Here is a 23,772-nt window from a genome sequence, read left to right on the forward strand (position 1 = left end):
CAAAGCCACAGTGCGTGGTGTGCAGTGAGGTTCTGGCTAACAGCTGTCTGAAGCCCTCTTATTTATGTCGCCACCTGAACACCAAGCATGCCAGTGCAAGTCAAAAGCCCCTTACATTTGTTATATCGAAATTGGAGGAGTTACAAAACAGCCCAAAACAACTGCAGTCTCATTCTTTGTATGGTTAATTGTAAATTAAATGTGACGCAATCTGCCTCTGAGCCTGTGCGTGTGTGCTCGCCATCCTTATTGCTCTTTAAAAGTGAGCCTTGTGTAACTGAAATTTATTGAAACTTTGTTGCAGTGTTTCAGGGCATTTTCACACCTTCAGTTCGTTTGCTTTGTTCTGATTCAGGGATTAATATGATACAATGTTGCAGTTGCCCCTTTGTTCGGTTTGTGTTCACACTGCAACATTTAACAGCGGACTAAATATTGTAAACAAACGCCACGCACGAGCAAACTGTTCTCTCATTGGTCCGATTTCTATGCGGCTATAAATAGGCTCTGTTGCTTCTTTTTTTTTTTAAGGTGTGCGGGATTGGGGGTGCGTGAACCCGGTCGGGATGTAGAAGGGGGTGCGTGGCCTAAAAAGTTTGAGAACCGCTGTTCTAACAGAATGTCTATAACATCAAAAACATGTAAGAAGGGGTCCTGTTTTCTTTACACAACCCAGACTTATGGTTAAGGCTACTTTACTGAATTCACAGACAGACTCAAACACACAATCCATCCTATATTTATTTGTCTTATCTGGACCCTGAGTCTGAAATAAAGTGTATCTATCTATCTAGCTATCTATACTGAAGTGCTTCTCCGGAGAAGGATGAGCGTTTGGTGCAGGAGCCTTCCACACTGCTCAGTAGGTAACGTGGGGTTCACTCTGGACAGTCTACTGGTGCATCATATTATGAATGAAGATCGAGTGAACAGACTGAGATCGAGGCGTTTAGCTCAATTCAAGCAATAACATTTATTTGTGACAGAAGTATTATGTCCAGCAGTTAAACGTGCACGGACCCTAGCCAAAGGCAAAATAGTGCAAAAGTGAAACCTAAGAGCGCTTATACAGAGTACGCAGGCGTGTCCATCTGGTTCTCCTTATGGAGCCATTGGTCAAAATCAAAGCAGAGGCGGATTTGTTTTTAGCATTCAAATAGCCTGATGGAGCACTGGGCAACGTCACCCACAATGGCTCACGTCCGGAACCCGCCTTCTCTGGAATGTCAGTGTGTGTGAAATGTTGGTGTACAGCATATTGTTAACACTTAAGCTGCAGTTCTAAACTATTTCGAAGTCTCTGTGTGAATAGATAAAAAGAGCTCTTCTCCTACTCTAAGATGGCAGTTTCTGCCCTAATCTGGTGGTTTAAGCAAGCGTTACTTTCAGCGCCACTGTATCTGTTCCTATCGTACGAACGGGTGACGGAATGCCCCATTCGGCATTTTTGACCTACTTACAGTGACCTCACAACTCCGCAATATAAGCTTTACAAGTATAGCGCATATTATTTAACAGTGAATGAATATATTTTATTTACAATCACAGTCCCAAAAAAACCACTTAATTCGGAAATTATTTGTCAACCTCTATTTCTTCTTATAACCAGTGAGTGAGTTTTGATACAGTAGTCATATAAAAATGGATAAACAAATACTCCTTTAATAGCTGTACCACACATCTTCTTGTTCATTATTAATGAATTAATCCAAAATCCTGATTGTGACATGAAAAAGAAAATTGGTGACTTTCATCTGCAAGGATTTCTCGAAAACTGGCGTAGTGTGGACGCTCAGTGTAAACGTAGCAAAACATGTGTTTTCAAATGGAAACGGAGTAGTGTGGACATCAGGGAGCCGCATGCGGCTCCGGAGCCGTGGGTTGCCGACCCCTGGTCTAGGCCTAGAATGCATTGTAGAGGATTGAGCTCAATAGGACACTGTACTATGGAGGATACTTGGTTACTAATTTCAACCCAAAATGTGTGAATTTCCAGACAGAACCACATTAAATGGCGTCCTTATTAGCGTCATTATTGGCCGAGGGAGTTCACGTCCGCCGTTGTTGTGGCTGTGTACATCCCGCCATCAGCTGACGCTGAGGTAGCAGTGGACACAATCCACTCCACTGTATCTGGACTGCTGAGTCAACATGCTGGTGCGTTTTTGGCCATTACTTGAGACTTTAATCACATCACTCTGGATAAAGACCTGCCGACCTTACACCAGTATGTTGACTGCCCCACAAGGAACAATAAAACTCTGGACCTACTGTATGCAAATGCAAAGGATGTATACAGTGCTACTGCCCTTCCCCCCCCCCACAAAGTCTATGCACAGACACGATGAGACTGGCCCGCCGCAAAATCGCCAACGAGCGAGTTGAAATTTTTTTCAACTTCTGCGAAATAATCACGTGACGCTGTGGCGCGATAGCCTATCAGCGTTGAGTTGCTCCCCCTGTCATCCTGCCGTTGTTGAATCAGGAAATAAATACTGTAGCCGTCTGTGTTCACCCAGAGCTCTACAATACCTCATATCAACAGAGACCGGACCAAACTATGTGTATACATGTGTGAGTGTGTAAACCATATGGTACAAACAATTAATAGACGCTGCCGTATTTACGTCTACATGACGTTATTGAGTGCTGGTGGAGCTGCTACGATGTTAGCATAGCCTAGCACCGATCCATCAGAGCTCCATTGCGAAGACAAGTAGCCTACAAATCGGTATCATTACGTAGTTATGTTCCTTTCATGGTTGATAGCGGAAAGAAATGACGGCCAGGTGAACGGCTACCAGTCGATAAACCACGGCCCCTCTCCAGCGCTACGCGATTTTGCGGCGTTTGGTGTGAACACGACCGCCGGCGCGTTGAACGCAGCATAAGTATGTTCCTCTGGTGCAGAGGCTGCCTGTGACCACCAGGACTGTGAGGAGGTGGTCTGAGGAGGCTAATGACGCCCTACAGAACTGCTTTGAGTCTACGGATTGGGATGTGCTGTGTGGACCACATGGGGAGGACATCAACAGCATGACGGACTGTATCACAGAATACATCAAATTCTGTGAACAAACTACTATTCCATCCCGGACTGTACACTGCTACCCCAACAATAAACCTTGGATAACCAGTGACCTGAAAGTTATTCTAAACAAGAAGAAAGCAGCTTTCAGGTCTGGGGACAGGGACGAGCTCAGGAGAGTCCAGCGCGACCTGAAGGTGAAGCTCAGGGAGTGCAAGGACACCTACAGGAGGAAGCTGGAGGCCAAACTCCAGCAGAACAAAGTGAGGGAGGTGTGGATGGGGATGAAGCAGATTACCGCCTTCAAAGTTGGATGCAGAAAAACAGGGCTCCCTGGAGAGGGCAACTGAGCTAAACTCAGAGCCCTCATCTGTCTCCTCCACACACCACACCTCCCAAACACCTCCCCCTCTGTCCCCCCTGGTGAGCTGCATGGACTCAGAGCCCTCCACTTCAAAGGGCTCTGCCACTACCGACACTATGACCCCCCCCCCCTCTCCGTGACGACTGACCAGGTTAGGAGACAGCTGGAGAGACTCCACCAAGGCAAGACTGCTGGACCTGATGGCATCAGCCCCAGGGTCCTGAAGACCTGTGCCATCAAGCTATATGTTGTCCTGCAACACCTATACAACCTGAGCCTGAAGCAGGAGGAAGTCCCGGTGCTGTGGAAGACGTCGTGCCTGGTTCCTGTACCAAAAAAGATGACACCATCTAGCCTCAATGACTACCGACCAGTTGCCCTCACATCACATTTGATGAAGGTGCTGGAGAGGCTGGTCTTGGCCCACCTCCGACCGCAGGTGAAATCATCACTGGACCCTCTGCAATTTGCATACCAGCCTCATGTGGGAGTGGACGACACCATCATCTGCCTGCTGCAACGAGCTCAGTCGCAGCTGGATGGAACCGGTGTCTCTGTGAGAATCACTTTCTTTGATTTATCCAGTGCATTTAACACCATCCAACCACTGCTGCTGAGTGAGAAGCTGCGGGTGGTGGGTGTTAACATGTCCACCATCTCCTGGATCACTGACTACCTCACAGGCAGACCACAGTTTCTCCGACTGGACAGTGTGCTGTCTGATGGGGTGGTCAGTGATACTGGAGCTCCACAGGGAACTGTTCTGTCTCCCTTCCTGTTCACCTTATACACCACTGACTTCCAATACAACTCAGGGTCATGCCATCTGCAGAAGTTCTCTGATGACTCTGCAGTGGTCGGGTGTATAAGGGATGGACGGGAGGAGGAGTACAGGGCAGTAGTGGATGACTTTGTGGAGTGGGCCGGTAGAAATCACCTGCTTCTGAACGTGGCCAAGACCAGAGAGATGCTGGTCGACTTCAGGAGGAAGACGACGACTCCACAAACACTCAGAGTTCTGGGAGAGGATGTGGACATGGTAGAGGTGTACAAGTACCTGGGTGTCTCCATCGACAACAGACTGAACTGGCAGACCAACATCAACGCTGTGTACAAGAAGGGGATGAGTCGACTCTTTTTCTTGCGGAAACTTCGATCCTTCAACGTGTGCAGCAAGATGTTGGAGATGTTCTATCGGTCTGTTGTGGCCAGTGCACTTTACTTCACCGTAGTCTGCTGGGGGAGCAGCATTGGAGCCGGAGACACCAACAGACTTAACAACCTAGTTAAGAAGGACGGCTCCATCATTAGGGTTGGGTACCGAAAACCGGTGCCGGTATGGTACCGGTTCCTATACGACCGGTATCTACCGGACCGAAATGCAACGCAGATTTCGGTGGTTCCTTTCGGTGCCTGAGCCGATTGAAATACTTTTTTTACACTACTCTGATGACTCCGTCCTAGGTTAGCTCGTCCTAGGACCGATGCTAACGATAGCATCAGTCCTCCACTCCTCACTCAATATTATTACAACCGGACGAGCCGTGCGCGCTTAGAAACAAACCCCTCTATCATTCTGACGAAGCTTTGGCCATGATTTATTGAAAAGAACGAGATCTGTCATACGGCTGGCAGGCTACTGACTTCCTCCATCGACATCCGGGTACTTCGCGCTGCCGCTCATAAGCACAACAACACAGGCACGCGAAACGTTTTTCTTCTTCGAGGTGTAGTGGCGGTTGCCAAACGACGAATTGGCGCATTAGCGCCACCAACTGGTTAAATAAAATAAGTCAGGAGATGTCTTATTTTGCAAGAGAAGGCAAATATGCTCATATTTCTGCAAAATAATTGCTGAAGTTTGAAACTGTAGTGTGTGTACAGAGTGTGTGTGTGTTTTGTATATATTTTATCGATATTTATTTAAGTATACTGTAAACTGTTAACAGTTAATATATTGTTCATAGTTTGAAGTTTAAAAGTTTGAAGCTGTAGTTTGAAACCAAGTGTTTTGTATTCATTTATGTTTATAGTGTAGGGAACGACCGAATTCACGGGGCCCCTTTAAGGAAAGGGGCATAACCCTGGTGACAGTGGGGGTTAAAGGGTGGCAGGAAGTGAATGTGTTTTGTTTTGATGGATGGAAATAAACGGCCACATGGTGCAGCCAAAGGGAATACTCGCCTCCTTGTTTGTTTCCACGCACCTACATTGGTGACCCTGACGCTCCTGGACGTTTCCAGAAGTTAAGATGTCGATACACGCAGTTTAGCTGAAACTACCGGAGTTTTGGCGGTGTGGTTCGCCCAAACTGAGGCACAGTTCGCCCTCAGAGTCATTTCAGCGGACGCAACGAAATATTATTATGTTGTGGCGGCTCTCGGCAGTTCGACAGCAGCCAGAGTGGTGAGCATTCTGGAAAATCCTCCAGAGAGGGATAAGTACAATACCCTGAAAGACCGGCTGTTGAACATTTTCGGGCTTTCGGACTCTGAGCGGGCTCGCCGGTTGCCTGCTCTGAATGGCCTCGGCGACAGCAAGCCGTCGGAGCTAATGGACAAAATGTTAGCTCTGCTAGGTAAACACGAGCCAGAGTTCCTGTTTACGGAACTTTTTCTGCAGCAGCTCCCGCTGCAGGTGCGGGCCGCTTTAGCCAACACCAGGATTACCGATTGTCGGGAGTTGGCCGAGGAGGCCGATAAGTTCTTTCTGGCGGGCCAACAAACCTGCACGGCCGCGGTGAGGCCGGCCCAAGCCACGGCGTGGCCGGGGGAGACAGCGATCATCGCCGCACCACCAGCAGCAGCAGCAGCGAGCCAATGCCAGGGAGCTACCGGCCTGTGCTATTACCACGCAAGGTTTGGGCCACGGGCTACAAGGTGCCGTTCACCATGCAGTTTCGGCAGGACGGGAAATGCCAGGGCCGGCGCTCAGTGACTGCCATGAGCGTCGGTTCGGAAGGCAGGCTGCTGTTCATCAGGGACGACGTTTCCGGGCGGCGCTTTCTCTGCGACACGGGGGCGCAGAGGAGCGTTGTGCCTGCATCACAGGTGGACATGCTGACAGACGGGCAGGGCCCCCCGCTGGAAGCTGCGAACGGTACCCCCATACGCACTTTTGGGACACGGTGCCTGGACCTGTGTTTTATGGGGCAGCGTTTCAGCTGGGACTTTGTTACTGCCAAAATTGCCATTCCCCTGCTTGGCGCGGATTTCCTATGCGCTTATGGACTATTGGTGGACGTCAAGGGCCGCCGCCTGATAAATGCTGTGCCTTTTTGCTCTTACCCATGTACACTAAGTGGAGCAGGCTCTACCAGGTTGACTAACATGCTTGCAGCGGCTGATGAGTTTCTGTGTCTGCTGGCAGAGTTCCCAGACCTCTCGCAGCCCACCTTCTCCTCCTCCACGGTCAAGCATGGGGTGGAGCATCACATCTCTACCACCGGCCCACCGGTACATGCCCGGGCCCGGCGCCTAGATCCAACAAAACTCACCATCGCCAAGATAGAGTTTGAAAACATGGAGCGCCTGGGCATCATTCGCCGCTCCGACAGTCCATGGGCTTCACCCCTGCACATGGCCCCGAAGCCTGGGGCGGGTGGCGCCCGTGTGGAGATTATCGCCAGCTCAACGATTCAACGATCCCGGACCGCTATCCCGTTCCACATATTCAAGACTTTTCTACCCACTTGTCGGATAGTGTGGTGTTTTCGAAAGTGGACCTGGTACGAGGTTACCATCAAGTGCCCGTTTACCCGCTGGACATTCCCAAGACTGTGTTGATCACTACATTCGGCCTGTTTGAGTTCTTGAGGATGCCGTTTGGCCTAAAAAATGCAGCGCAGACGTTCCAGCGTCTACTGGACACGGTGCTGAGGGACCTGCCTTTCCTGTTCGTCTACCTGGATGACATCCTGGTGGCCAGTTCATCAAGAGCGGAGCATAGGTCTCACCTCCGGACTCTATTTGAGCGACTCAGCCAGCACGGGTTGATCATCAACCCGGCTAAGTGCCCGTTTGGGTTGACCACCATTGACTTTCTGAGACACCGCATCACAAAGGACGGGGCGCTTCCCCTCCCGGCAAAGGTGGAGGCAGTGACTAACTTTACACGCCCACTCACGGTGAGGGCCCTGCAGGAGTTTTTAGGCATGGTGAACTTTTACCATCGCTTTATTCCCCGAGCAGCGCAAGTGATGCGGCCCCTGTACGAAGCCCTGAAAGGCAAGGCTATCAAACAGCTTGTGGACTGGACTGAAGAGAGGGAACTTGCGTTTGTTGAGGCGAAAACAGCTCTGGCAAACGCAACAATGCTGGCACACCCGTCACCTAAGGCTCCGATTGCCATCACCACGGACGCTTCGGACTATGCGGTGGGTGCGGTGCACAAGCAGTGGGTGAAAGGTACGTGGCAACCGCTGGCTTTCTTCAGTCGACAGTTGCGGCCTAATGAGCGGAAATACAGCACGTTCGATCGGGAGCTCCTCGGCGTCTTTCTGGCCATTCGGCATTTCCGGTTCCTGCTGGAGGCTCGGCCGTTCACTGCGTTTGTGGATCACAAGCCACTGATGTTTGCCATGAGTAAGAGCACCGAACCATGGTCTGCGCGCCAGCAGCGGCAGCTCTCCTTCATATCAGAGTTTACCACGGATCTACAGCATGTAGCAGGCAAGGAAAACCTGGTCGCAGACTGTCTCTCCAGGGCTGTCACAGGGGCTGTCCAGTTAGGCTTGGACTATAACAAGATGGCAGAGGATCAAATTACAGACCCGGGCATCCAGGAGTTGAGGACGGCAGTTACGGGACTGCGGTTGGAGGAGGTCCCGTTTGGCGAAACTGGCGTTACGCTCCTGTGTGACGTCTCCACAGGCCAGCCACGGCCGGTTGTTCCCGATGAATGGAGACAGCAGGTTTTTGATGCTATTCATGGACTGTCACACCCCGGCAAGAGGGCATCGCAGAAGTTGGTCTCAGCAAAGTTCATCTGGCACGGGCTGAAGAAGGATATACGGAAGTGGGCCGGGACTTGTGTGGTGTGCCAGCGCTCCAAGGTGCACCGTCACATAAAGACCCCTTTAGCACAGTTTTCGGTTCCAGAAAGGAGGTTCGATCACGTAAATGGGGACTTGGTAGGACCTTTTCCCCCATCCCGTGGTTTCACACATCTCCTCACGATGGTAGACCGAACCACTTGTTGGCCAGAAGCTATCCTGTTGTCATCAACAACGGCGGATGAGGTGGCTCGGGCGTTTATTCAGGCTTGGGTCGCCAGGTTTGGAGCCCCAGCTGACGTTTCCTCGGACCGAGGCCCACAGTTTACATCAGAGCTGTGGAATGCAGTGGCAGGAAGCCTTGGGGTGAAGCTCCATCGCACTACCGCCTACCACCCACAGGCTAATGGATTATGCGAGCGGTTCCACCGGTCGATGAAAGCTGCTCTCCGGGCCAGCCTCAAAGACAGCAGTTGGGTGGACAGGCTTCCGTGGGTCATGTTGGGGCTTAGGACAGCCCCCAAAGATGATCTACAAGCTTCATCGGCTGAGCTGGTTTATGGACAGCCACTGTGGGTCCCGGGGGAGTTCATCCCCAAAGTCACAGACCCTTGGTCTGCAACCCAGCAGCGGGAAACGCTCCTGGAAAAAGCCAGGCTGTTCAAACCAGTGCCCACGTCGCAGCACGGCCTTCCACAGTCATACGTCCTGTCCAGCCTCAGGTCAGCAGAGTATGTGTTCGTTCGCCAGGACGGCCACCGTGGACCCTTTCAACCCCCCTACGTCGGGCCGTTTCGGGTGCTGGAGACCGGAGACAAAACCTGCAAGGTCGACATGGGCGGCAAGCTGGAATACGTGTCGGTTGACCGCCTTAAACCAGCACATCTGGACCTGGACCAACCGGTACGGGTGGCTGAACCCCCACGGCGGGGGCGGCCTCGGGCCCTCCCACCTCAGCACGACAAGACCCGGAGGGGGCCTTCAACGGTGGTCCTGCCTCCGGCCCCAGAGACACGGAGTCGGGCTGGTCGGTTGATCCGGGCCCCGAGACATTAATGGTTGGGACTAATCTCGGGGGTTAGTGAATTCTGGGGGGGCGCATGTAGGGAACGACCAAATTCACGGGGCCCCTTTAAGGAAAGGGGCGTAACCCTGGTGACAGGGGGGGTTAAAGGGTGGCAGGAAGTGAATGTGTTTTGTTTTGATGGATGGAAATAAACAGCCACATGGTGCAGCCAAAGGGAATACTCGCCTCCTTGTTTGTTTCCACGCACCTACAATAGTATATTTTAACAGTTAATATATTGTTCAATTTGGAGAAAAGGGTATCCGTTTAGGCACCGGTATCGTTTTAAAAGTATCGTTTTAGCACCGGTATCGGAAAAAACCCAAACGATACCCAAACAAGACATTCTGGAAGAGGTGGTGGAGAGGACACTGAAGAAATTATTATCCATATTGGATAACCCGGACCACCCTCTCCACCACCTACTGCAGGGACAGTGGAACACTTTCTCCAACAGACTGATCCAGCTCCGCTGTCACAAGGAAAGATACAGGAGAACATTCCTACCCACTGCAATAACACTTTACAATAAATCACCTCTGGCCAGATCATCCTCCACATAACTACACACTGCTATACTTGTTTGCTGGTGGTTGATTTTTGCAGTACTGTTTTTCACCTAGTTAGTTCATTTAACACTATTCTATTTCATTGTGTATATACTGTGCATTTTAGTTGTTTTATCTTCTATATTCTATATTCTGATATTTCATTTGTCCGACTCTGTTATTCTATTGTATATATTGTGCATTTTTTAATACTTAATATTTTTGGTTACTCTGTTACATTGCTTACTTGTATGTCTTGCTGCTGTAACATACAAATTACCCCTGGGGATGAATAAAGTACATATCTATCTATCTATCTAAATGCACGTAGGGGCCTATATGCTGCTTACACCTTACACATACTCCGGAGCAGTCGTTGTCATATTTGCTCCTGCAATATGGGGTATTTTGTAATGTATGTATTATCTTAAACTGAGTTTCCTGGGATTTGTAATTACTACATATTCTTTTGCTATTTAACATGATTGCTTTCCATTGGTGATCCGTGTTTGCAGTTTTAAGGTCCCGTTCCCATGATTGCCTGCTGCTGTGAGTACTTATATTACTTAAAGAGAACAGTTTATGGTAAATGTAGCTTCTTTTTTTCCTCTTCAGCTGACAGACCTGGTGAATGATTGTCTCTATCTGCTCTGGTCCATGACCTTCCTTATATTGGGCTACAGAGTTTAAGAAACTGCGTAACTGTAAAAATCGGAAAAAGTGCGTCTTGGGTAGTCCGTACTCTTCCTGAAGTTGATTGATCGAGTTCATGGTGCCACCTTTATAGAGATCATTTATAACCTTAATTCCATATGTGTTCCATTCTTTAAAACAAGGATCCATACAAGGAGTAACATCTGGGTGATTAACAATCGGCACATAAAAAAAATCTTCTGTTGATGGAAAATACCTTCTTTACCCTAATCCATGTGCTTAGGATGTTAACTAGGGTGACCAGACGTCCGGATTTAGGCCGGACAGTCCGGATTTTCAATGCCCTGTCCGGCGTCCGGCGCAGCATCAAGCCGGACGCGTATTTGTCCTCCTTTTTGGAGTTCCACTGGGCCTAAAGAGCCATGCAACAGAATATTTTGCTGGAACGCAGTCCAACAAATGATTGGTTAAAAGCGTTGTCAAATAAATACCTGATAGGCTTAGGTTAGGTTCTAGCCCTATATCATTGGTTAAAAACGTAAACAAGGCTCCGTGTGCTGGCTACGTCATATCTACGCACTGAGGCCGACTGACAGCTGATCACAGCTGATCAGCTGTCAGTCGGCCCCAATCATCAGAAACCGACGTTGCTTCACGTGACGCTTCAGAGGAAAGGACGTCTCATGTCTGTTAAAACATATATCCTTGCATGGTTTCCTCTCTCCTCTCCATTTGAAAAAAAAACTGTCCCTATTGGACATATGTCTGTTTTTTTGCCCTATTGGCTTTGGTTGTCTCTTTTCGCACCCTGAAATATGTCTCCAGCACGCCTCTGTCCATATGTGGCACAAAGCTTGGGTGTAGGATTACACAGGACTTACATTTGTTATACTGTGGTGTTGCTACCCTGACTTCAGAAAAGGATCTGAATACCTCTTCCACTTCAACATCAATTATTTGTTTTACAGCAACCATCAGTTGAACAGATAACATTCAAACTGGTGCGTTCAAGTACAGACATTCTGCATCCCCCTTTCTACCACTTGATACTGCCGATGTACAAATTAGTCTGATGGAAAAAAGACTGCACACAAGTCCCCAGTAGACTGAATCACTTTAGAAATTCTTTACTTTTTGAGCTGTTAAATGTTAACCAAATTTGTTTGGTTTTCTTTATGCTTTCAAAACATTCATTTATCTGTTTATTATTTGTTATTTATGTGACCTGTGATTTAATTTGTACATTTTAAGTCCAAAAATGTTTTGTGGCACTCAGCACAGTGGTCAGTTTTTGAACACCACAATGTATTGAATAAATACAGATACTGTGAACAAACACTTTTTGACTCTTTAAGACTATTTTTTCCTAATCTGTTACATATACATCATGTAGCAATCACACAAAGTTGTATTGTAGAGGGGAGCATGCCAGAGTCCGATGCAATTATTCACAGCTTCACTAAATACCGCAGAGTGTCCTCCTTTTTGGTGTTATGAATATGATCACCCTAATGTTACCTACAATAAAGTTGTCCATAATGCCTGATGTGTGTTTAACATTATTTAAGAATGGTATACTTGATAATGAGAAAGTGTTACATCCTGGCAATTCAAAGTCTAACCATATTGATTTGTGCCACCCTTTCTGATACATTTTTCAATTGTATAGACCAATAATAGTATTAAAAGTTTGGTACTGCTAGACCCCCATTTACCACTGGCAGTTGAAGTTTCTCCAGTCTCATTTTAGGACGTTTATTTTTCCAGATAAAATTAGATATAATCCTATGCAGATCTTTAAAAAAGCTACTTGGGATGTCAATAGGTATCATTTGCAAAGGATATAAACTTCTTAGGAGTATATTAATTTTAATAACTGCTATCTCTGCCAGCCAAGAAATTGGAAGTGGCATCCATCGAAGTAAATCCAATTTAACCTGTTTAAGGTAGGAGACAGATTCATCTTCAGATCTTCCAGTTGGTAGGGTATATGAATTCTCAGATATTTAAAGCCATTGTAAGACAAATTAATAAATGGAGATATTATATCGTTGTCTGGGTCTCTACTGCCTCTTAGTGGTAGGGCAGTAGATTTACCCACATTGATCTTTTAGCCAGAGAGATTACTAAATTCATTGATTGTTTCTAGCACAGAGGGAATTGATTGTTTAGGATTGCAAAGAAATAGCAGCATATCGTCTGCATACAATGAAATAATATACATGTGAGTGTATTCTAATAGCCTCGGCCAGAGGTTCAATGGCAGTGGAAAACAGAAGTGGGGACAGTGGACAACCTTGACGGGTGCCACGCCCGAGTGTGAACCGGGGTGAAGTGACACCGTTAGCCATAACCATTGCTTGTGGAGAGGAGTACAGTACTTTTACCCAACTAATAAATGTATTACCCAGAGAGAAACTTTCCAAAACGTTGAACATATATTTCCATTCGATTCGATCAAACTGTTTCTCAGCATCTAAGGAAACCACCATAGAGTCTAGAGGTTTGTTTTTGCCGTATTGAATGACCCCCAATTAACATCTCACATTAGTGTAGAAATGACGACCTTGCACAAATCCTGTTTGGTCAGGCCCGATGATGGTGGGTTTGGATCGGGTCGAGTCTTTTAGCTAAGAGCTTGGCCAATATTTTGTTTTCCACACATTGCAAACTAATTGGTCTATATGAGGAAGGTTCTTCTGGGTTTTTACCTTCTTGCTTTGGTATTAAGGCACGTCTGTGTTGATTCAGGTAGTTTTTAATTCAGGAAGGAATATTCTTACATTTTACTTAAGAGTGGAACAAAAATGTCTTTGAATGCTTTATATATTTCTGGGGGAAAGCCGTCTGGGACAGCTGCTTTCCCAGAGGGGATGTCATCAATAGTTTTCTCTATCTCTGTAATTGACTTATTCAAAGCCTGTTGTTGTTGATCATTCATTTATGGTAGGTTTAAGTGTTCTAATTAATTTGACTCACTTTTATGTAGTTCTGATGTATGAAGTGATTTGTAATAATTCCCCATCTCTAATGTATACACAGCTTGATTTGTGTGACTCAAGACAAATTTATAAAAATCTGAAAATAAAACTGAGAGATGGGAGAGATATGTCATCTAATGTATATTATGCACCAGTCCATGATCAGTCATGTTGTTTGTGCTCAGGATAACGTTACTGACCTGTCGACCTGAAAAAAATTTACAAATGAGAATCACACACAGGTTACTTTGTTTTTATGAGATGTTTACCCTGCATTTTTGTATTTTCTTTATTTTCTTCTATTGATCTAAAATTCCTGGAGTAGAGTGGCAGCCTTCATATACTGTAAGTCATGTTGAAATAAACTGTTTGTTTTGGTTCACAGACCCAGTTGGCCTCCATCAACCTTCTCATGGATGTGTATGTTGATCTCTGCTGTTCATTTGGGTAAGCTAAAAGCCTCCTGAAATTTTTCTTTTTTTTAAGATGATGTAATGGTTAACTTAGTAAAAACAAGTTGAGCATTGAGTTGGACATGTTAAACATGAACTATTACTCAGACAAGTGTCAGCTCAATTTAACACACCGTTTCACAGCTGCTGTCTAGATTACCAACTACATGCCCTTTTATCAACAAATGGATATGTGCTTCAATCATGTGTTCAAAAGACTGTCGCTTTCACAGTAACAGTCCTGCACACTCAGGATAAAGAGGTGAAAGATTAGAAAGCAGACCCCTGTGAAGCAGTTTACAATTTTTACATGTAAATGAGGCATTCAGGTGCACTCTGAGATGACTATAGAGGTAAAAGTTTCTTTGTTTTATTTAAGATTAGAGTAAATCTGGAGTGGGTAGGTTGTGGGTACCTTGCAAAATCTTCAAAAGAATATAATGGTGGCTCAACCCCTGCTAACATATCTACTGCATTAATCACATTGTTTCCTCCAGAAGTTTTTAGGCCTGGCGGCAGAGTGTCAGAGAAGTGAGCCTGGGCCGTTGATTTTGCTAACTTCGAGGCTATCCCCCATCAATTTAAACAGCAGGTGGGAAACAAGACACAGGAACTTGACTTAGGTCTTGAGAAGTTGTAGCATGTGTGCCACACCTCTTTTATTTGTCACAGTTGTCTAAAATAAATTTGTAAAGGTGCTCCTTGAGAAGCATTTTAGGAATTGGGAAGTTCTTTAAGATGTAGCGCTGGGGACTTATGAATGGTAAGTCTTTGGATGTCTTTACACAATATTTGTTCTATTTCGGTCTAGGATTTAGGATGTGTCAGATTGATTGGGATGTGTACATTTGTGAATTTATTTGAGTTGATGAGCAAAGTAGTTGAGACAGTATTGTGCTTCCAGACCTCCTTGGGTTTGGGATTTTTGTAAAATGGTTAGTTAGATTCGAGGTGTCTTATTTTTCCAGTAAAATTTCAAGATGATGGAGTCTAGGGGGATTTGAACCAGGAGAGTGGGAGCTTGATTGGGATCATTGAGAATATGTAGTTTATCGTGGGTAGTATGGTCATTTAGATGGAAGCAATTCTGCCGATGAGGGATATTGGTAGATTCATCCAATGTTGAAGGTTGTCCTCTAGTGCAGTGATTTTCAACCGGTGTGCCGCGGCACACTAGTGTGCCGCGAGAGATCGTCAGGTGTGCCGTGGGTAATTTTCTAATATCACCTAATTAACCATTGTCGGGTGTCTGTGCTGTAATAAAGTGTCGCAGATAATGTAATACTCTTCTATGGCAGTGGGTGGCAGCAGAGGGATTTAAATACCTGTAAAGACAATAGAGTTAGTGCTGCGCGACACGTGACAGTGACAGTTTGGGATCAAAGCAAGACGAGCAAGTGACAGTGATGAAAAACAAAAACAAAAAAAGGTGACAGTGATGGAGAAGTTTTTGAGAAGGGAAAATGCAAATGCCGAACAGGGCCCTGGACAAAATTCTGACCCAGATGAAGGCCCAAGTATGAGTGGTCGACAAAAGAAAAAAGACAAGACGGTGAGCTCGAGGCAATACAGCGAAAGCTATCTTTCATTTGGATTAACGTTCACCGGGGATGCAACGGCACCGAGTCCGCTGTGCTTGGTGTGTGGTGAGAAGCTATCCAATAGCGCCATGGTGCCAAGCAAGCTTAAACGCCATCTCCAAACGAAACACCCTTCCGTTCAAAACAAGTCGATGGACTATTTTGTACGCTTACGTACAAACAATGAGAAACAGGCAACTGTTTTGAGAAAAACCACAAAGGTAAACGAGAGAGCCCTCAAAGCTAGCTACCTTGTTGCTGAACTCGTAGCTAAAACAAAAAAGTCCCACACCGTGGCAGAAACATTAATACTGCCAGCTTGTAAAGCCATTGTGAATGAGATGCTCGGCCCTGACGCGCCAAAGAGATCGCTAAAGTACCTCTCTCAGATAACACAATTGCCAGACGTATTGATGACATGTCTGCGGACATAGAAACTGTTGTTTTGGAAAAGATGCGCATCAGTAAGAAATTAGCCTTGCAACTTGATGAGTCGACGGATATTAGTGGACATTGTCAGCTCTTGGCCAACGTGCGTTTTGTGGATGGAGAAGCCATTAGAGAAAACTTCCTATTTTGCAAGGCACTGCCAGAAAAATCAACAGGAGATGAAATATTTCGGGTCACGTCGGAATATCTTGACAAAAGCGGGCTTACGTGGGAAAACTGCACAGGTGTCTGCACTGATGGAGCCGCAGCCATGGTCGGACCTTACCAGCAGATCTAGGTCCTGTGTTGGATGATGTTGTGCGCTTAGTGAACTTTGTGAAGACGCGACCTTTGAAATCTCGCTTATTTGCGTCTCTGTGTGAGGAAATGGGAGCGGAACATAAAGTGTTATTGCTCCACACGGAGGTCCGGTGGCTGTCGCGCGGCAAAGTGCTGGCCCGTGTGTATGAGCTCCGAGAGGAACTTAAAGTGTTTCTGACAGACGAGAGGCCCGATTTCTCAAAGCTGCTTGCAAGTGATCAGTGGTGTGCAAAGCTGGCATACCTGGCTGATATATTTCATCATCTGAATGAACTGAACACACGGATGCAAGGCCGAAATGAAAACCTGCTTACAAGCACTGACAAAATGAACGGATTCCGTTTAAAGGTGCAGCTCTGGCAACAACATGTGCAGCGTGGCAACCTTGAGATGTTCCCACTCACCGAGAAACTGCAGGATGGCAACACTGCTGCAATGTGCGAGGTGATTGGCAAACATTTGAAAACTCTGGAGGAGAAGTTGTCATTTTATTTCTCTTCAGCCTTCACAGAATGCCTTGACTGGGTTAGGGACCCATACAGCTCAAAAAAGGTTGAAAATCACTGCTCTAGTGTAGTGAAGTTTAGATGGACAAACTCTGACAGCCTGGGGGAAATGTTGATTCCTAAATATGTGATATTATCAATGCGCAGAGAAATGGGTGGTGTTTGGACTGCCACATCCCAGCTGTTAGGGCTGAGGTGGAGATGATCAGCTAATAGTGTAGCCTGAATAGTGTTTGTAAGGCCGATGGTTTCGGGTAATGAAGAGGAGGGATTTTGTAGGTATAGTAGAATGTTATCTGCATAAAGACTGATCATATGGTGCATTGTTGTTGTTTGGATTCCTGTGATGTTTATTTTTTGACAGATGGCTGCTGCAAGTGGTTAAATAAATATAGCAAATACAGATGGAGAAAATCCTCCCCTAGTGGATAAATTATTCACCGAAACCAAATTTCTTTAGTGTAGAAAATACAAATTCCCAGTTTACCTTATCAAATGCCTTTTCTGCATATAATGAGACTATGGCTGTTGGTGAGTTTGTATGAGATATATAATGGATTAAGTTGAATAGTCAACGTAGGTCATTAGATGAGTGTCTTCCTTTAATAAAGCCAGTTTGGTCTGAGTGGATGATGGATTGAGTTACTCTTTCTCGTCGTGATGCTAGGGCTTTGCTAATAATTTTTGTGTCAGTGTTGATGAGAGATAGGGGGTGATAGCTTGATGGTGATGTGGGGTCTTTATTGGGTTTTAGTAAAACAGACATTGTAGCAGCATTTTTGCCAATTGGAAGTTTGGATTTTTGTATAATTTCAGCTGTTAATCTGTTCAAAACTCGTGCTAAAATATTCCAAAAGTGTTTATAGAACTCAGTAGGAAAGCGATCAGGTCCTCGTGATTTATTGATAGGCATACTTTTGAGAGCATTGTGGAATTCTGTTATTGTAAATGGATTCTCAAGTGAAAATCAACAAATAATCTGTGGTGAGAGAGAGAGTGTGTGTGTGTAGGGGGAGAAGCAAACTACAAAAATGCCGAATGTAGTCGTACGTGACAACCGCGCCACACAAGACTACAAAATGGCACTTTGGAGAGAAAATGGCGGATGTAGTATTAACTACAAAATAGATAGGCGGAAGAGAGATAGGACTACCAAAATGCTGGATGTAGTTTCGTACATGATCATGCTATGCAAAACTACAAAAAAAATGGCCACGAGTAGCAAGACCTACAGTATATGTGTGTGTGAGTGTGAGTAGGCCTACATGTGCATGGGTTAGTTAAACAATACAGGAAAAGGAAAGAAACACTCAAATCAAGGCAGATCCTCACCGCCGCAGTAAAATACAGAAAATGTTACTCTATCACACAGAAACCCGACTGGCAAACTCGGATTTGGCAGCTGCGGTTCTGGTCTTTTAACTGACAAAGTCACGGTTACCAACTTCACTCGCGGTGACTGATCTACACACAATACTATTACAGCAGCATGGAATACAACAGTAGTTTCTACACAGCACTGCCGGAACTTGGCGGTCCGTAAACATAGACAACAACACATCAACATTACAGTAAACTTAGAACAAAACAAGGTAACAAACACTGTGACACAAGCTTCTTACTCTGAGATGACTTTGTAGCGGTCGATGTGGTTCTTCGAATTTCTTTGTTAAATTCGGGATCCGGAGCTTCAAGCTGCGCGGCGATAAATCCTCCATATGGCAGCAGGGAATTTCCTTCCTTATGACCGGTTGCGTGAGTTCTGGGGACAAAGGAACTATCTATGCTATGTATGCCTCTACTGCTCGGCCTGGACTTCATGTGTGCAAGCCAAATTGTGTTAAAGCCACACCTGAGACGATATGTCATGCCAGGTGGAAAAGACTATAAGTTCATTGAACCATCTTCTGCGTGGGCCTCCCCAGTAGTTTTAACCCCGAGGAAAGATGGGACATTCCGTTTCTGTGTGGACTACAGGGGAGTTAACGCTAAAACACATCCAGTGCCTCTGGTGCATGACATTTTGGAGTTCTTGCAGGGGGCCCAGTATTTTAGCTCCCTGGATCTCCAGAGTGGATATTGGCAGGTGGCGATGGATGTGGAGAGCAAGCAGAAGACCGCCATGATCACCCATCTAGGCCTATTCCAATTCAAGGTCATGCCATTCGGTTTGCGGAATGCTGGCGCCACCTTCCACAGGTTGATGGAAAGAGTCCTGGGGGAGCTGAAGGGCAAGATTTGCTCTGTCTATATAGACAACATTATTGTCTTTTCTCAAACTCAAGAGCAACACTTGCCTGACCTCGACACAGTTCAAAAATTCCACCAGGCCCATCTGACCCTCAATGTAGAAAAGTGCCATCTTCTCCAGACTCAACTCATCTTCCTGGGGCATGTAGTGTCCGGTAAAGGAGTGGAAGTGGACCCAGCAAGGCTTAGTGCCATCACAGACTACCCAGCACCCACAGATTTGAAAAGTCTCCCGAGGTTCCTGGGTTTAGTGGGCTGGTACCACAAGTTCATACATAGGCTGGCTGACAATGTGGCCCCACTCAATAACTTTAAGAAAAAAGGGAAATCATGGAATTGGTCTGCACACCGTCAGACCTTCTTTGAACAACTTAATGGTCTTGATGCAGACCATTGAGGAAGACGAAAGAGTCATCGCCTTTTCTTCACGGGCTCTCCAGGGTGCTGAATTAAGGTATTCCGCCTCGGAGAAGGAATGCTTTGCGGTTGTGTCGGCGGTGGAGAGGTGGCGTGGTTCCTGATGCGCTGTTCCGCACACCACCACAATAAAGTAGTGTGTGTGTGGCTGTCGCTAAATCTCGCTGGTCGGATCTACCCAGTTCCCTTCAGGAAATTAGCAGACTGATCCTTTATGCCAGGAGCATGGTCAAACTATTTGCCAGCCCACACCTGGCCGCATCCACTATCATCAAGACACTTTTCTGTCTAAATCCTCCTTTTTCCTCAGACTTCCTGTGTGGATAGCATCCTTGCTCCAAGCTGCCAGACGCCTGAAGAGTGACCGTGCCCGTCGCAAGAAGGCCTACAGGCTTCTGCAGAGGAAACTGGTCTGTGCTCATGTAATACAATGCAAATATATGTTACTGCCATTGTTTTTTTATGTCATGAACAAGTTTTGACATTACTTTTGCACAGTGATGCTCTTAATAAGGTTATTGAGAATTACTTTAATTTATATAGCACTAGTCAAGACCATTGTTGGTGGTTTTGCAATATAAGTAAATAATAGCAATATAATGACATGTTATCATATAATAATAATAATAATCATTATTATTATTATATGACCTTTATATTAATATAAGCAATAATTATAATATTCATCATAATAGTTATGATTACATTGAGATAGCTATTAGGTGCGAGGCCAGACCGGGGCAGCACAAAGGCAACCGAGAGGCCCGGCCCCAGGGCAGCACAACCAGATGCCTCGGCAGGAGAAAGGTATGGCGGCCCAACTTCTCACTTGATTTATTACATCAGTAAACATTGTAAACATGAGTTTATGGTCTCGAGCTCTAGTTTCAAGTCTTCTTCAATACAGCAAGATGTTCATTCAGTAAATTATGGTCCATTTAGAGTCAAACAGACCATAAAGCAGGGGATGCTTTAGGCCAGTGATTCTCAGCTGGTGGGTCGCGACCCAAAAGTGGGTCGCAGACCCGTTTTCAGTGGGTCTTTGCCTGACAAAACAAATTTATAAAAAATTGTGATTTTATTTTGAAGGGCATCTCCAAAAGAGAGAAACGTCCAGAGAGACCAGAGACATTAGACTCTGACTGGACAGACTCATTGAGGTGAATTCTTCAAACACTAATTTCTCTTTTTGGAAGATGAGAAAAATATAATATTGTGGATTTTTCACTTCACCCTGAATGAACTGAATTTAAAGCTGCAGGGCAATTCAGTGAAAATATTTTTTCTAAATTGAATTTCATTACGTAATTTATTTTTTAATCCAGCCATTATTTTACTTGAAATGAGAAGAACATGTATTCATGTATTTCTATGTATCTATGTATCCATCCAGTTAAATTTGAAAAATGAGAATAATATTTGTTAAAATATGTGTGCTTTTTTTATTTGATTTGACAGTTGTTTACTACACAGAGACGTTACTACTACTAGACGTCTTGAATATAGATATGTATAAATTATGTAAATGGTATATATATATATATATATATATATATACAAATTATATATATATATATATATATATATATATATATATATGTATATATACCATTTACATCATTATACATATCTGTATAAAAATGATTATATACATATCATTTGAGTCGTGGGTCCCGGCTTGTCATTAAGGGGTGATGGTGGGTACCGCAGCCAGACCAGTTGAGAACCACTGCTTTAGGCTACCTTGTGATTGAGTTGACCGTGTTTTCATTTTACAACTTTAACCCGTTCACAGTGTTTTCACTTCATCAAAGTTAATTGGAATATTTTGGTCCTAAAAATGTCTGGGGTTGTACTAAGCTCCACCCTCTTGTGTCACTTCTGGTTGCAAAAAACAAGATGGCGACTGACAAATAAACTTTAAAAACAGCAGTCCACAAACCAATGGGCGACGTTATGGTGACTGCGTCCACTTCTGCTGTACAGTCTATGACACTGAGTTACTTTCTACCCCTGTGTATCAAACAGATAATCCCCAGCTTTGACAAACATTTTACAGCATAACTATGGCAGAAGTTTCTCTGTGAAATATGGACACAGTACAGTCCTCGCAGTAGCTTAACATAACACATAACATAAGGCGACTGCTTGGTTGCTGGTTTTAGGGGGTGCTCATTCATTCCCCCACTGTAGACTTGCTTACAGCAAGAACAGTCTATGTTTGTATGAGGAGACAGAGTGGGATTTTGGAAGACTCAAGATTGATACTAATCAGTCCAAGTCTTGGTGGCAGGATTACTTTCTATCATTCTTATCAAAATTCCCCACTACCAATGGCCATTGGTGGAGGTGGTTCAGCAACTAATCCATGCCTCCTGGACACCTTCATGTAGATGTACAGTATTCTGGTAAGGGCAAACCCAGAACACTCTGGATTATATATCCCATCTGGAGGACGTGGCTGGGAAAGTCTGGAGTACCTTGCTTTACCTGGACCTGGATAACAGAAAGTGGATGGAAAAAGGATTAGTCTAGCGTATTTACAGCCTCCAGCAATCATGAAATATTATCTCTGCTCTTCCTCTTTTTTTCACTATTCCTCCTCTCACTTTTATTCCAGATGTTTCACAGGGTCGGTGTGAAGGAGGGGGATCTGTTCCAGCCCACGTATGTTTACCCTGAGGAGGTGAAAATGTTGATGCGTTCAGTCTTCTCACAGGACATCTGTGACTACCCCGACCCCTGCCATGATCAGGCGAGTATGAACACCTTTCACAACTCATTTAGTCTAATGAAATGACCTATGCAATAAACATATTCAGCCTGTGAACCAAATGGTTATCATGTAATGATGTGTAGCTGTGCTTGTGTTGTTTCAGGTGGTGTACCTCACTTTAGAGGATCTGCACAAAGTTGACATCAACTGAAGTGTGTTTCTCTTCATTTGTCTCATCTATGCTAATGAACAACTTACAGTTATGGATCAGTGCCAGTTTTATAATGTGTGAAGATTATCTCTAGATAGTGTTGGGTTTATTGTAAGCATGTTTTAAGATGTTTGACTGACTTGCAGTGCCACTCAACATGAACAAACTGATAAAATCCGTCATCAGCTGTTCTGTATGATACTGTATGCACTGATTGTTATGTTTTATCTGCTGTCTTTGTTAATCAGCTGGGAGCTCACTGTAATTGGACAGAAATCCTTTGAATAAACATTCTGTATATCAACTCATTCATTGTAAATAAAATATACATTCATTCAATGTTAAACACAGCTTATACGCGGATATGTGAGTTCTAGTACACGAAGGTCAAAAACGCCAGGTGGGGCACTCTCGCACTCGCCTGAACAAAGTGGAAATTACTAGAACTCTGAAGGATAGCTTTTGCCCCAGTTAAATGTCACATAGTCTTACAGAGAACCAGTCTCAACTGCCTGCTCCATCTTAGAGATAGAAAGAGGCGCCCTTGCATATCTAGCGCCTAGCTTATCTAGTTGGCCGAACATAACAATATGCTGCTGAATCAACATCTCACACTGACGTTCCAGAGAAGGCGGATCCCGGACGTGAGCCAGTGTGGGCGGAGATGCTCAGTGCTCCATCAGGCCATTTGAATGCTAGAAACAAATCCGCCTCCTACTATTGCTTTGACCAATAGGCTCCAAAAGGAGGACCTAATATATGAACGCATGCGCACTCTGTCTAAGCGCCTTTTAGCTTTTCATTCACTCCTACAGAGTGAACTTTTTAGGTCCGTGCACGTTTAACTGCTGGACATAATACTTCTGTCACAAATAAACCTTATTGCTTGAATTGAGCTAAACGCCTCGACCTAAGTCTGTTCACCTGAGTTTTCTCCTCAACATGAGATTTATTCTCAACAAGAGTGAACCTTCTAGGTCCGTGCACGTTTAACTGCTGGACATAATACTTCTGTCACAAATAAACCTTATTGCTTGAATTGAGCTAAACGCCTCGACCTAAGTCTGTTCACCTGAGTTTTCTCCTCAACATGAGTTTCATTCTCAACACTCTCCAGTACTTGACACATTTCAACTGTCTACTTCACATACTGATACACTAAAGCAGCGGTTCCCAAACTTTTTAGGCCACGCACCCCCTTCTACATCCCGACCGGCTTCACGCACCCCCAACCCCCCCCCCCCCCCCCCCCACAC

General features: G+C 45.2%; 1 protein-coding gene across 1 annotated transcript in view; it reads left to right on the forward strand.

Annotated features, from left to right (window-relative positions):
• The window catches only part of chchd7 (coiled-coil-helix-coiled-coil-helix domain containing 7), a 40,668-nt gene extending 17,287 nt beyond the window's left edge, over positions 1-23,381 (forward strand). The window contains exons 5-8 of the mRNA XM_079291761.1: positions 14,020-14,081; positions 19,900-19,999; positions 22,210-22,344; positions 22,469-23,381. Of these exons, the coding sequence (XP_079147887.1) occupies positions 14,020-14,081; positions 19,900-19,999; positions 22,210-22,344; positions 22,469-22,516 (345 nt within the window). The 3' untranslated portion in view covers positions 22,517-23,381. The remainder of the gene's footprint in view (positions 1-14,019; positions 14,082-19,899; positions 20,000-22,209; positions 22,345-22,468) is intronic.
• The last annotated feature ends 391 nt before the right edge of the window (positions 23,382-23,772 follow it).

The sequence above is a fragment of the Melanostigma gelatinosum genome (genome assembly GCF_949748355.1).
Source record: "Melanostigma gelatinosum genome assembly, chromosome: 20".
In the NCBI taxonomy this organism is placed as follows: domain Eukaryota; kingdom Metazoa; phylum Chordata; class Actinopteri; order Perciformes; family Zoarcidae; genus Melanostigma; species Melanostigma gelatinosum.